At 37.9% G+C, this 12,963-nt stretch overlaps 1 protein-coding gene across 1 annotated transcript in view; it reads left to right on the top strand.

Moving 5' to 3' along the window:
* The window catches only part of LOC140915359 (gamma-aminobutyric acid receptor subunit pi-like), a 69,833-nt gene that overhangs the window by 22,642 nt on the left and 34,228 nt on the right, over nt 1–12,963 (top strand). The window contains exon 3 of the mRNA XM_073354947.1: nt 4,701–4,804. Within this exon, the coding sequence (XP_073211048.1) occupies nt 4,701–4,804 (104 nt within the window). The remainder of the gene's footprint in view (nt 1–4,700; nt 4,805–12,963) is intronic.

The following is a 12,963-nucleotide window of genomic DNA, read 5'->3' as shown; positions in this document are numbered from 1 at the left end:
CCACCTGATGTACTCGGACACCACTGAGCCCGCATGTTCCACCAGCCTTGGTTTCTTTACCCTGTCTTGCTAAGCCAGGCCCACAAGCCTCCTCTAGCACACACACAGGTAGGGACACATCCAGCTGCAGAAAGACACAGAAACTGAAATCAGTACTGCATGGGAAAGCTTTTAGCTAAGGAATTGTCCAGCACTCAAGTGCACTTCCCCTCTGGAGAGTAAACCCAAAATTGTATTGTCTTGCACTGCACAGAGAACTTTTTTCAGAGTAACAGCTGTGTTAGTCTGTGTAAGTGCAGGCTCCATTTGATTACAAGAAACAAAGGAGAACACAGGCACAGGAGTGAGGACAAAAGAGTCAGTGGACACAGCTGTGTAACAGAGTAACAGCTGTGTTAGTCTGTATTTGCAAAAAGAAAAGGAGTACTTCTGGCACCTTAGAGACTAACCAATTTATTTGAGCATAAGCTTTCGTGAGCTACAGCTCACTTCATCGGATGCATACTGTGGAAGATACAGAAGATGTTTTTATACACACAGACCATGAAAAATGGGTGTTTATCACTACAAAAGGTTTTCTCTCCCCCCACCCCACTCTCCTGCTGGTAATAGCTTATCTAAAGTGACCACTCTCCTTACAATGTGTATGATAATCAAGGTGGGCCATTTCCAGCACAAATCCAGGTTTCATCTTCTGTATTTTCCACAGTATGCATCTGATTAAATGAGCTGTAGCTCACGAACACTTATGCTCAAATAATAAGGAGAGTGATCACTTTAGATAAGCTATTACCAACAGGAGAGTGGGGTGGGGCGGGGCCTGGGGGGGAGAAAACCTGGATTTGTGCTGGAAATGGCCCACCTTGATTATCATACACATTGTAAGGAGAGGTTTCAGAGTAACAGCCGTGTTAGTCTGTATTCACAAAAAGAAAAGGAGTACTTGTGGCACCTTAGAGACCTTATTTGAGCATAAGCTTTGTGCTGGAAATGGCCCACCTTGATTATCATACACATTGTAAGGAGAGTGATCACTTTAGATAAGCTATTACCAGCAGGAGTGTGGGGTGGGGGGAGAGAAAACCTTTTGTAGTGATAAACACCCATTTTTTCATGGTCTTTATGTATAAAAACATCTTCTGTATGTTCCACAGTATGCATCCGATGAAGTGAGCTGTAGCTCATGAAAGCTTATGTTCAAATAAATTGGTTAGTCTCTAAGGTGCCACAAGTACTCCTTTTCTTTTTGCACAGAGAACTGTACAGTGTAAGCTAATTGAAATTCTCCCTCTCCCTTAATGTGGAAAGATATGCACAGCTTTTTGCAACCCCCCCCCCCAGTTATGAATTACACAAACTGGGTTTAAAACAAAAAGAAGTTTATTAAGTACAAGAGGTAGATTTTAAGTTGTTATAAGGGATAGCCAACAGATCAAAGCAGATTACCTTAGTAAATAAACAAAAACTGCAAACTGAGTTTAACACACTAGATAAGTAGGATGTAAATTAGCAAATTCTCACTCTGAATGATAAACAGGCTGGCAGACTCTTAAGACACAAGTTGCTTTGGCTTTCCCAGGTTTTCATACCACAGGCTAAAGATCCTCACTTTCCACTTCAGTCCTTGCCCCTCAGGTGTTTCCAGGTGTGTTGTTGCAGGGAGAGTGAGGTTCCATGATGATGTCATTGTCCCACTTTTATATCTTCTTTCCACTTGCTGGAAAGCGCTTTTGCTGTGGTCTGGTTCAAACAGGTCCCAGTGTGCAGTGCTATCTCTGAGAGGTTTCTGTTGTACACAGTTCCTGGGGTAATCCTTGGGCTTGTGTGCATTTCCTCAATACGCCATTAACATTGTTTGCCTTTTTACTTTGGGGACTGTTTCTGTGGCCTGCTGACTATGCTTGCTGGTCCCTAAGTGAACCACACTATACAGAATCTTGATTATTCTGGAGCCAGTTGCATGGAAAGTTTTACCCATACTGCTTAATTGCGCCCACTATTTTACTATCAAATATTTTCTCTGAGATTAGTATGTTGTGGACTTTAATCAGGAACTCCTTTCTGTTTGCCCTTTTGTTTCATAATACCATGTATTTATAGATGAAATCTCTCTAAGAAATTGGGAGATTAATTGATTATCCTGATAGAATACTCTTTTGCAAATAAATCTGAGAATAATTTGGCCATTGAGTTTTTTCTGTTGATTGTTGGCTCAAAGTATCGAACAATGAGAGTTTTATAAGATTAAGGAAGGACTGTTGGATTGGGTTTTCAGGAACTGATCCAACCACCTTCTGTGAAATATTAACAGCCTTCACCTGGATTTGAGGGCATTTACCATATTTCATCATTGGGTTTTTAATAAGGAAAGAATTAACATACATATTAAATTATTGATAGACTGAAGTAACAGAGAGTTTCATTTCAATTGCTGGTATATTTCAAAGTATTATTATTTTTCTGTGTAGAAGCTTCTGTGGTTTGTTAAATATAGAATGTTTTAAAATATGCATTATACACCTGACAGACCAGAACAAATAGGCATTCCAGTCTATTGGATAAATACATATTCATAATTTTTCTAAAACACATTCTCTAGACAGTAGCCTGAGACAGCTATTTCAAAGTAATTTTCTATTATGATGAGTGCTAATGCATTTTGGATAAATTCCTTAAGAACATTTAGGAACAAAACTTACTTTAGGAGGTAGATGTGTTTAAAAATTAAGTACCAAGGCAAAGGAAACTCAGGTACATATGTGGAGGAGATGCGTAAGGGAAAAGCAAAAAGTTTGTGGCTTTTTAAAATTCCCTTTGTTATAGCTGTACAAGATGCCCTATCGCAGTAATTACTCCTGCTCCTTTTGAGGTGGCGTAAAGAAGGAAATACACAGCATCCCTATTACAGAATAGGACTACTTGGTAGGCTCAGATTTTTGGCCCCAAAGGCAACATGGTACTTAAGCAAGGAGCCTAATTTTAAACTCTTAAGTTGGACTGTTAGCTATATGCTTAAATATCTTGCTAAATCAGGGCCTTATTTAACTTGTGTTTTGGAAACTCAAGAGTTAGTGCTATTCTGCTTATGGAAGAGGTGTAATGTACCCTCTCCAGCCACCTGAATACAATGGGTTGTCCTAATGCACAAATGATTGAGGTCTTGTGGACTGAATAGGACCCTTAGTTATTATTTAATCAAAGACAAGAGGAATGAGGTTGCACATTAGAAGCTCATTACATAAATCCAGAATTATCCTGGAATAGCATAGAGCTGGGTGATAATTAAAATGATTCAAAGAAATGGTTTCAAAACACCAATTACTTAATGGACATACACACCATGCAACAGCTTATGTAAGTTATAACAAAGTTGACACTCCAGACCACTGAAATACAATCCGCAATCAGATGTTGATCAGAAGAACGATGTTGTGTGATGTGATGAAAAAGAATGTTGTCTGGCAATTTCCCTGGTTTTTTTATAACAACATGAAATATATTCATCCACAGCCCATTAAAACGATGTGGTTAAATTCGTGCAACTCACTGGCTATTTAGCTGTAATTATGTGTTACTGGGTGAGAGACAGAAAAACTACTGCAAGCATGGCCTCCATGTAACAGATTAAAAGGTGATACTTATACAGCAAGTAATTATACTACATTTCATTCATATTTAAAACATACACTTGACTTAAAGGTTCTTTCTTCTTTAGAAGATCATTAATCTTACAGTGAACAAACTATCTAATTGTGGCCAAGTATTGTTAAAAGAGCATACTTAAAAGAAAATGGAGTAAATCAATGAAATACCTTTGCCTAATAAATCAATTTCCAGAGACAGAAGAATTCACATAGTCTATGTGATTCTAGGAGAAAGAACTTTACAACTGACAATGAAATATAGCTACCTCCCAGCAAAGATTGTGAGGAGAAATACGCTTGCCCAGTGGCACACAGTAGGACAGTGGCAAACTGGGGAATAAAACAACAGTCTCCCGATTTCCAGTCTGGTATCCAATCCATGGGACTCCCACCCACATCTCTACATAAACCTCTACTATTAAGTCACTGGAATAATCGTGTTATACCACTAGTTTTATTTGTTTTACTTTCCTATATTGTACTCATAGCAAGTTTGTGTTGCTGTACACTGTAATCCTACTTGATTTACTCAACATATTTATTTCTCTCTCTCTTTTAAAATGTGGTGCAGTAAAAGCAGGATTTTGAGAGATTTAGTGTATAAAAATATTCCTTTTTTAAAAACTGTCTTCTTTTCCCTGGGGACTTTAAGTGGATCTCGCCGTATAAAAAGAAGCATCATTATAAATGAGGAAACAAAAAAACAAACACACCAGAAAAGATATATGGTACTGTATGTTTTACACATTCAGCGCTAGAGAAAACTGAGTTGTTTCCACAAGCTGTTCAGTTATTCGTGCAGTCTAAAAAAATATTTAAGGCTAAAAATGGTAGTTTCTGCAAATTAGGGACTGAACAAGATTCATGAAGTCTGACATTCTCTAGGATATTATTTTTCTGTAGATAAGTGCATTATGAAATACAAAAGCACAAACATTTCATGTTATGTAAATCTAATGGCAAGCAGTCCTTTATGGCCCTGACACAAGTACCAGTTTCAAGAAACTCAATTTTGTCTGTATAAAACTCTTCCTTCATGTTCTTCTTTTCCTTTAGGTTAATGAAAATGTCCACAGCTGAAGGAAAAGGTGAAATTCTTCCTCCAACTATTCAGAAAATAATGAAGGGATACAACAAGTACCTACGTCCATTTTTTGATAGTAAGTATATAAATTGTTTTGGACAAGTTTACGCCATAACATGGGCGCTGACTTTTGTTTTTGCTGGTGGGTGCTTTTGAGGAGGTGTGTGTGTGTTTGGGGGAGTGGGGCTCTGCCAGTTTTGGGGGGAGGCTATTTTTAGCATATTTATACACTTCTTTCATATTCTAGTTATTGAATGTGTCTGTCCTTGGTAACTTTATTATTTCAATAATGATTAAATTGTTATGAACTACTAATTAATTGATAATTACATTATCATGAATTACAGTATATTAACATCATTGTAATCTCCTACAAGCTGTCTTCACTAGCATCCCAGTTTAAAGACATTAGGTATCTCACTGTAGCTTTCTGGATAACTGTCAGCAATCTTATTTACATCTAGTTCCCTGGTATGGTCTTGATGCTCGTTAAGGACAGCTACATTATTCAGTTGCACTTGTCTCATTGATGACTGGAGATGATTTTTAAGCATTCTGAAGCTGGAGAATGAGTGTTCTGCAGTTCAGGATGGTACAAGCACAGTGAGAAAGATATATAAATTTGAAGCAGTCTGAAAGCAGAGTGCTTTCATTTTGTATATATATTTGTATATATAGTTAGGATTATATTTTGCCAATAGCATTACTTTGCATTTAACGCTGAATTTCATCTGCCATTTTGTTGCCAAGTCACCCAGTTTTGTAAGATCCTTTTGCAACATTTTGAGGTCAGCTTTGGACTTAATTATGTTGAGTAAATTTGTATCATCTGTAAATTTTGCCACCTTTTTCCAGATAATTTATGAACATGTTGAACAGCACTGATCCTAGTACGGGCCCCTGGGGGGGCGGGAACGCTGCTATTTACCTCTCTCCATTCTGAAAATGGACCATTTATTCCTAACCTTAGGGCTAGTCTACACTGACAACATTAAAGTGCTGCCACAGCAGTGCTTTAACATGGCTTGTGTAGTTGCAGCAGTTGTGTAGTTGAGTTCTCTCCCAGTGCTCTAAAAAACCCACCTCCATGAGGGGCATAGCTACCAGTTCTGGGAGTGTGGCTCCCAGCCCTGGGGCACTGTCTACCCTGGTGCTTTACAGCGCTGAAACTTGCTGAGCTCAGGGGGGTGTTTTTTCACACCCCTGAGCGAGAAAGTTGCAGTGCTGTAAAGTGCCAGTGTAGACAAGCCCTGAGTTTCCTATCTTTTAACTGGAGTGCCTGGTAATGCTTTCAGGATCCTGACAGGATCCTTAATTTAATTTAATTTAATTTAATGACAAGCCTTTTGTTATCTTAATCACTCTGCCTCTGTTTATAAACAAACTCCCTGTCCCAAAGGCAGAAGCTGTTAGCAGCAAAGAACTGATCACATTCCACACACAAGCTCTGTCTAGGGCGAGGGCGTGCCCTGTGAGCAGACCTCAGGTACAAAACTCAGGGGGGCCAGGAACCACTAAGTCTCGTGGGTGCTGAGCACCCCCTATTTTTTTTCCATGGGTGCTTGAGCCCCGGAGCACCCACGGAGTTGGCGCATGTGCACGGTAACACAACACAGCATCTGAAAGACATAGCCCAACTTTGAGAGCAGATCTCCTTATTCTCTGTACCTCTTTTTTTCCGGATTTGACAGTGGCACATTGATTTGCAGATGTATGCTGCCTATAATATCAGAATGTGACCAATAACGTAATGGCTTTCTTGAACCAAGGTGGGGTTTATGAAGACCAAACAATGATAAACAAGCCTTCCAATATTTCATTTATTTATATTAGACACCCACAGGTATTGGGTCATACTTTGACCATCAGTTAAAGTAATTATTTAAGCTGTGTATTTACATAAAACAATATAATATAATCTATGACTACTAGAATGTAGCATTAGACATGAGAAGAGCTTTACATCTCATTTTAATGATTCTCAAGCTGCTTATACAAAAGTGGAGACAAATATTGTTACTACTATTAATTGATAGCTCTTATCACCCAGGAAGTTAGATGCTTTAAATATGGAAATTGAAACATAAAAGTAAGGTCACAACAAACCAAATATTAAATAAGTGAATCTTGCATTTGTGTCCTAATGGTCACTGAACTTGATCTCTGACAGAGTTCTAAGGGAAGTTCATTCCAAAGCCCCCGCACCCTCACCAGACAAGAAGACCCAGATTCTCCCTTGCAATCAGGGCTGAATTTTGCTGTGCTGCAGGTACAAAACAGCTTGAAAGCCAGCTACCTGAGAATCCCCATAGTCGGCTTCATTTGCATATTTCTAAAGGTTTCCAGTTGGTGAAGTTAAATATTAACCTTTTAAAATAAATTAAAAATAAATGCAATCATAAGTCAGTGCTAGTAGAAACATGTAACCAACATCAATTTTTGTTCTTAAATTGATAGAGTAACAGAAGAAAAGAGATTAGTATTAAAATGTAACCTTCTCTTGGGATTAGTGAGCTATGACTTTTTTACTCTTACTTTGGCCTAAGTGTAAATATATTTATTTCCTCATACACTCAGGTAAGATATACAGACAATAAAAAGTGATGAGGTTTCTTAGCATTGTGAAACCAACAGTAGCTTCTATAGACCTCCAGGATTACTGCCAACAGAAATGTTACTGCATCTATCAATATTCTCAACAGAAATCTCACTTCTGCCTCTGAACTTGGCACTGAGATTTATGGGGTCCTAGCTATAAACACACTTAGCAGCAACAACTATATATTAAACTTTTTTTTTTTAAAGCTCTGGTACATTGACTTGCATGGGATAGCTTCAAATCTGAAGGCTTAATAATGGATCAGTTCTTTGCATGGATCAGCATGTATAAAATCTGTCTTCCTTGAATAACGTGCAAACTCTGAAACTGAAGTTCTTAAGTTTTAAAACATATGCAGGTCATGTATGGCATTGTAAAATAAATGAACAGAAGGGAAAGGAGGCACTAATTCTAAAGTTAGGCATTCAGAAGCTTCCATTCTCTCTGACAAAATTATTTCCTTTTATGTAATCACTTAAAGTCATTGGCTAAAGAGGTTCTTAGATCATGCAATTATCTCCTAATGTCTGAACACATGTGGTGAGACTATTCGTCAGTTTACCAGCCAGAGCGTGTCAGACCACATGTAATTTTTAGAGCAATTTTATAAAATATGAATAGCCATTACTATATTGTATTTAAAAGTGCATAAAATACCTACATCTGTTTCTCTCTTTTATTCTAAAAGAGCCCCAAATGCTGACACAGCTGCTTTAAATGGTCATTTATGTAGCATGTTGGGGGAGACAGTCTTTTGCTAGCAAATAACAGACAATGTTAGTAAATGTGGAGTGCTAAGTACATTCCATCTAATTTAGGATAATACACAATGAGATAGGCTAATAGTGGTTACCATTAGGACTTTCGTTTTTAGGCATAATCATTGCTGGGGCCACTACATGTATATGTGGCTGGATCAGAGGAAAATGACTTTAGTTCTAGTCCGCTACTAGTACACATTTGTTAATGTGCTTTGGTTGAGTGAGACTCAGCACAGAGACAGACACAGAGCAATAGCAAAGCACTTCAGTTGAGGTCCAATACTAAAGCACCTCAGCAAAATCACTTTAGTTGAGATCTAACACATGAGCACATTTTAGCAATGGCTCTCAGCTACTGGAGTTTGGCCGGAGCTTCTTACCTCTCAGTTGTGTTATAGTAAGTCTGCTGAAGAGGTGGGGTGAGATCAAAGGAAATGCATTTTACAGGTGGCAATTTTTACAACAGGATTAATCATGATGGGAGAGAGAAGAAATTTAACAGGGAGTAACGTAGGTGACTGGCATTAGTGTTTTGGCACCATTTTTGTGAGAATAACATATGGGCAGCAGTGGCACCGAATGATGATTTTTAGTAAGGAAGTTATTGAAGCAGCATGGCTCTCTAATGTAGACACAGCCTACACTGACAAAGGCATTTTTTCTGTATATGTAGGAACACCACTTCCCTGAATAACATTAGCTACATCAACAGAAGCCCCCTTTTATTGATATAGGTGCATCTACACTGAGGGTTTTCCCGGCATAGCTTAGTGGGTTTTGTTGTTGTTGTTTTTCCCCACACTCCCGACCAATGTACTTATGCTGACTTACCTTTTAAGTGTAGACCAAGCCTAAAGTATAACACACTTTACTCAGAGCTGCAACAATGTCCACAACCCCTAAATGCAGGGTTAAGCCACTGGATCAGTGAAGTCACATAAACCTCTTCTCGGGTCTTGTTATTATGGGTATCTCAACTATTTTTTCTCGTTTAGTTGTTTAATAATTGTATACAGAAAATGACAAAGCATTGACCAAATGCAAATGGATTTTTTGCTGTAAATGGGTGTAGCTTCACTGAAGTCAATGAAGCTATGCTGATTTATACCACCTGAGGATCTGGTCCTAAGTGCAACATATAGACCCACATGCATATGCACATAAGCATATATGTACACTGGCATGAGTCCAAAGTATGCCTGTACAATCCCTGAAATGCATGCAAGTATTTGTACATATGTATGTTGGATACGCATAAAAGTGTGCTTGCGAATTTGGAAATCTGGGCCATAATGCTGCTTACATTACTCAGGAGACTCTGCAGATTGTATAATTCATTTTATCAAGGAGTTCATAGATTTAATGAAATCATCTCTTGTTTTCATTAATTTTCTTATACAAACTGACATTGGAATGCAACACATAGTGTGCATATTCTTGTTTGTATCTGCTCTCCGTTTGATTTGCTATTAATTATACAGTCAGTAAAGATGTTTACAGAAAAAATATGCTCCCAAAAGGGAATTAGTTTGTCATATGACTAGATAATCTTGTTTAGATGAGCTGACTGCTGGCATCAACAATGTTTAGAGTTTAGTATTAACTAGGTATAAAGGGATCTAGTAATATGATTTAATCTGGTGAAAAATGGGACAGATTTTATCCTGAATTTTGAAACCCAATAGTTCAGAGATGTTCATATTTGAGGTTTTACTTCAGGCAGGACATGAAATTTCTTGGAGTGATACTAGTGTGCAAGGATTACACTATCAAATAAAATTGACACTAAATTCTCTTTAATATTTAGCAAATGGATTTCTAACTCCTAAAAGAGAACATCATTTATTAACAGATTGGCATCAGACAGATACTGTGGATTCCCCATTGCTGTTGCCAAGAGGGAGAGACAAGTATCATTATAATTAATTAATGATACATTTTAAGGAGGCATAATTTCTTGTTTCAGCAAAGCCTCCATCTTTCCAGTTCCTTTACATGTTTCATTTATTCTGAGGTAGACAGATGACTGGAAATTATTTTCAATTAAAAAAAAAACCAAGCTAGAATCACCATTGAAGAGACTATGAAGATATTTATTCTTGTGAATAGAGTGAACATTCTTCTCCAGCAATAGAAAAATGGTAATTTATCCCTCTTGTTTAGGGTAGTATCCATGTAGTTAATAGAGTCTAATCTCTCATAGCTTTTTGCAGATGTAAAATTGATCAAGAGGTTTTAGGTTTGTCTATATCAGATCTGTTTAAGTACATATCTACTCCTCTCATTTACTAGAGGTTTGTAGAATATTTAACACAACAGGGCACCAACCTTGTTCCTAAAAGGTGCTACTGTAATATCATTAATTTTTTTTATTATTAACAGTAACGATAATGTTCACATTTCCTAACAATCCTATGGCAATGTCTTTCTTTTGCATCAGTTCATCGGTCAAGTCAGAATGAATTCAAAGGATGGAAGTGGAGTGATAATATTACTGAAAAATCAAATTCCCTAATGTAGAGTGACTCCTGAATGTATCTTACTTTTCATGTTTAATGACTGTGAACTCTCCTCTCCTTCCCCCCACTCCCTTCTGAGTTAATTTATGTATGTTTGTCTAGTTGGTTTAGACTGTAAACTTGTCAGGGCAGGGACCCTATCTCTTAATTTGTTGAATTTGCTTTGTAAACCACCATGTACATTGATTGCCTGGTATACAAACAAAGGTATACATAAATACAATATTTTTTCTTGGAGATTAGCCAATCAATTAGTTCACCTTTTCCCCAACAGGTGGCATTAGCATGTATTCAAATGACTGATCAAGACTTTTAAGTAGGCTAGCTAACAGATGGCACTATGATGCAATCAAAAAGGTAGGCTGCCACCTACATCAGGTCATTCTTGCTGGACTGTCTGGTGGTAAACTGACTTCTTGACAACCCTTGAATTTATGCTCACAACATCCCTGTGAGGTATTGAAGTATTATCTCCATTTTTACAGATGAGGAATTGAGGAACAGAGTGACTTGCCTGAGGTCCAACAGGATGTCTATGACAGAGCAGGGAATTTAACTAGGGTCTCCCAAGTTCTAGGCTTGTGCCCTAACAAGAAAATTATCCTTCCCCAAGTACATAATGGCTACCTCCAGATGAAAAAGAAAAAACCCATGTTTAACGGCACTCTCAACCTTAAAACCGTATTTTTTGTGAAAATATCATTTTCTTTAGCTTTGTAACTAACTAGTAGACACTTTACTAAAGTCTTTGTCATCTGGTAAACATGCTCCAACATAGTGACTTTGGGTAAAATTTTCATTAACTTTCAATGAGACACACTCCTAGTAGGGGGATTTCCAAAAGCACCTACCTCCTATTAAAAGTCAATAGGAGTTAGGCATCTAATCTGCTTAGGCACTTTTGAAAGTCCTGTGCTAAGTGCTTTTGAAAATGGGCCTTAGGCTCCCAAATCACATTGGGGCTTTTGAAAGTTTTAACCTTCATACCTGTCTGCATGATTTTTCTTGTAGTTCTTAAAGGAACTGGACACCAAAACGTCAAATTAGTATGTTTCCCAGACCTTAAGAAAAGCTCTGTGTAAGCTCAAACACTTGCCTTTCTCACCAATAGAAGTTGGTCCAATAAAATATATTACTTCACCCACATTGTCTTTCTGATAGCCTGGGACCAACATGGTTACAGCAACACTTTAAATTACCACTGTCTTGTGTGAATCTGAATATTTTTTTTCTAATTATTAGGGCTGTCAAGCGATTAAAAAATTAATTGTGATTAATCCCATGATTAAAAAAATTAATGACAAACTTACAAATGTAGAATTATGTACAAAAAAATAGCTGCATTCAAAAATAAAGCAATATAAAACTTTAGAGCCTAGAAAGTCCATTCAGGCCTACTTCTCATACAGCCAATCGCTCAGACAAACAAGTTTGTTTACATTTGCAGGAGATAATGCTTCCCATTTCTTGTTTACAATGTCATCTGAAAGTGAAAACTGGTGTTCGTATGGCACTGATATAGCTGGCATCACAATATATTTACATGCCAGATATGCTAAAGATTCATATGTCCCTTCATGCTTCAACCACCATTCTAGAGGTGCTGATAATGATGTTAATATCCATACTGATAATGATCCAAAGCATTGCACGTTCATTTTCATCATCTGAGTCAGATGCCACCAGCAGAAGTTTGATTTTCTTTTTTGGTGGTTCGGGTTTTGTAGTTTCCGCATCAGAGTGTTGCGTTTTTAAGATTTCTGAACGCATGCTCCACATTTCGTCCCTCTCAGATTTTGGAAGGCACATCAGATTCTTAAACCTTGGGTCGAGTGCTGTAGCTATCTTTACCAGCATTGGTACCTTCTTTGCATTTTGTCAAATCTGCAGTGAAAGTTTTCTTAAAATGACCATGTGCTGGGTCATCATCCGGGTCTGCTATAACATGAAATATATGGCAGAATGTGGATAAAACATCAGGAAACACAATTGTCCCCCAGGAGTTCAGTCATAAATTTAATGAATACATTTTTTTTAACAAGTGTTGTCAGCATGGAAGCATGTCCTCTGGAATGGTGGCCGAAGCATGAAGAGGCATATGATTGTTTGGCATATCTGGTATGTAAATACCTTGCAATGCCAGTTACAAAAGTGCCATGCAAATGCCTCTTCTCACTTTTAAGTGACATTGTAAATAAGAAGCAGACAATGGCTGAACAAGACTGAGTGGCTGAGTGAACTTGTAGGCTCTAGAGCAGAGGTGGGCAAACTGTGGCCCACGGGACCATCCTGCCCGGCCCTTGAGCTCCTGGCTGGGGAGGCTAGCCCCCGGCCCCTCCCCTGCTGTCCCCTCTCC

The sequence above is a fragment of the Lepidochelys kempii genome, chromosome 7, assembly GCF_965140265.1.
Source record: "Lepidochelys kempii isolate rLepKem1 chromosome 7, rLepKem1.hap2, whole genome shotgun sequence".
NCBI lineage: Eukaryota > Metazoa > Chordata > Testudines > Cheloniidae > Lepidochelys > Lepidochelys kempii.
Note: the sequence above shows the minus strand (reverse complement) of the source record. Positions and strands in the feature narration are given on the sequence as shown.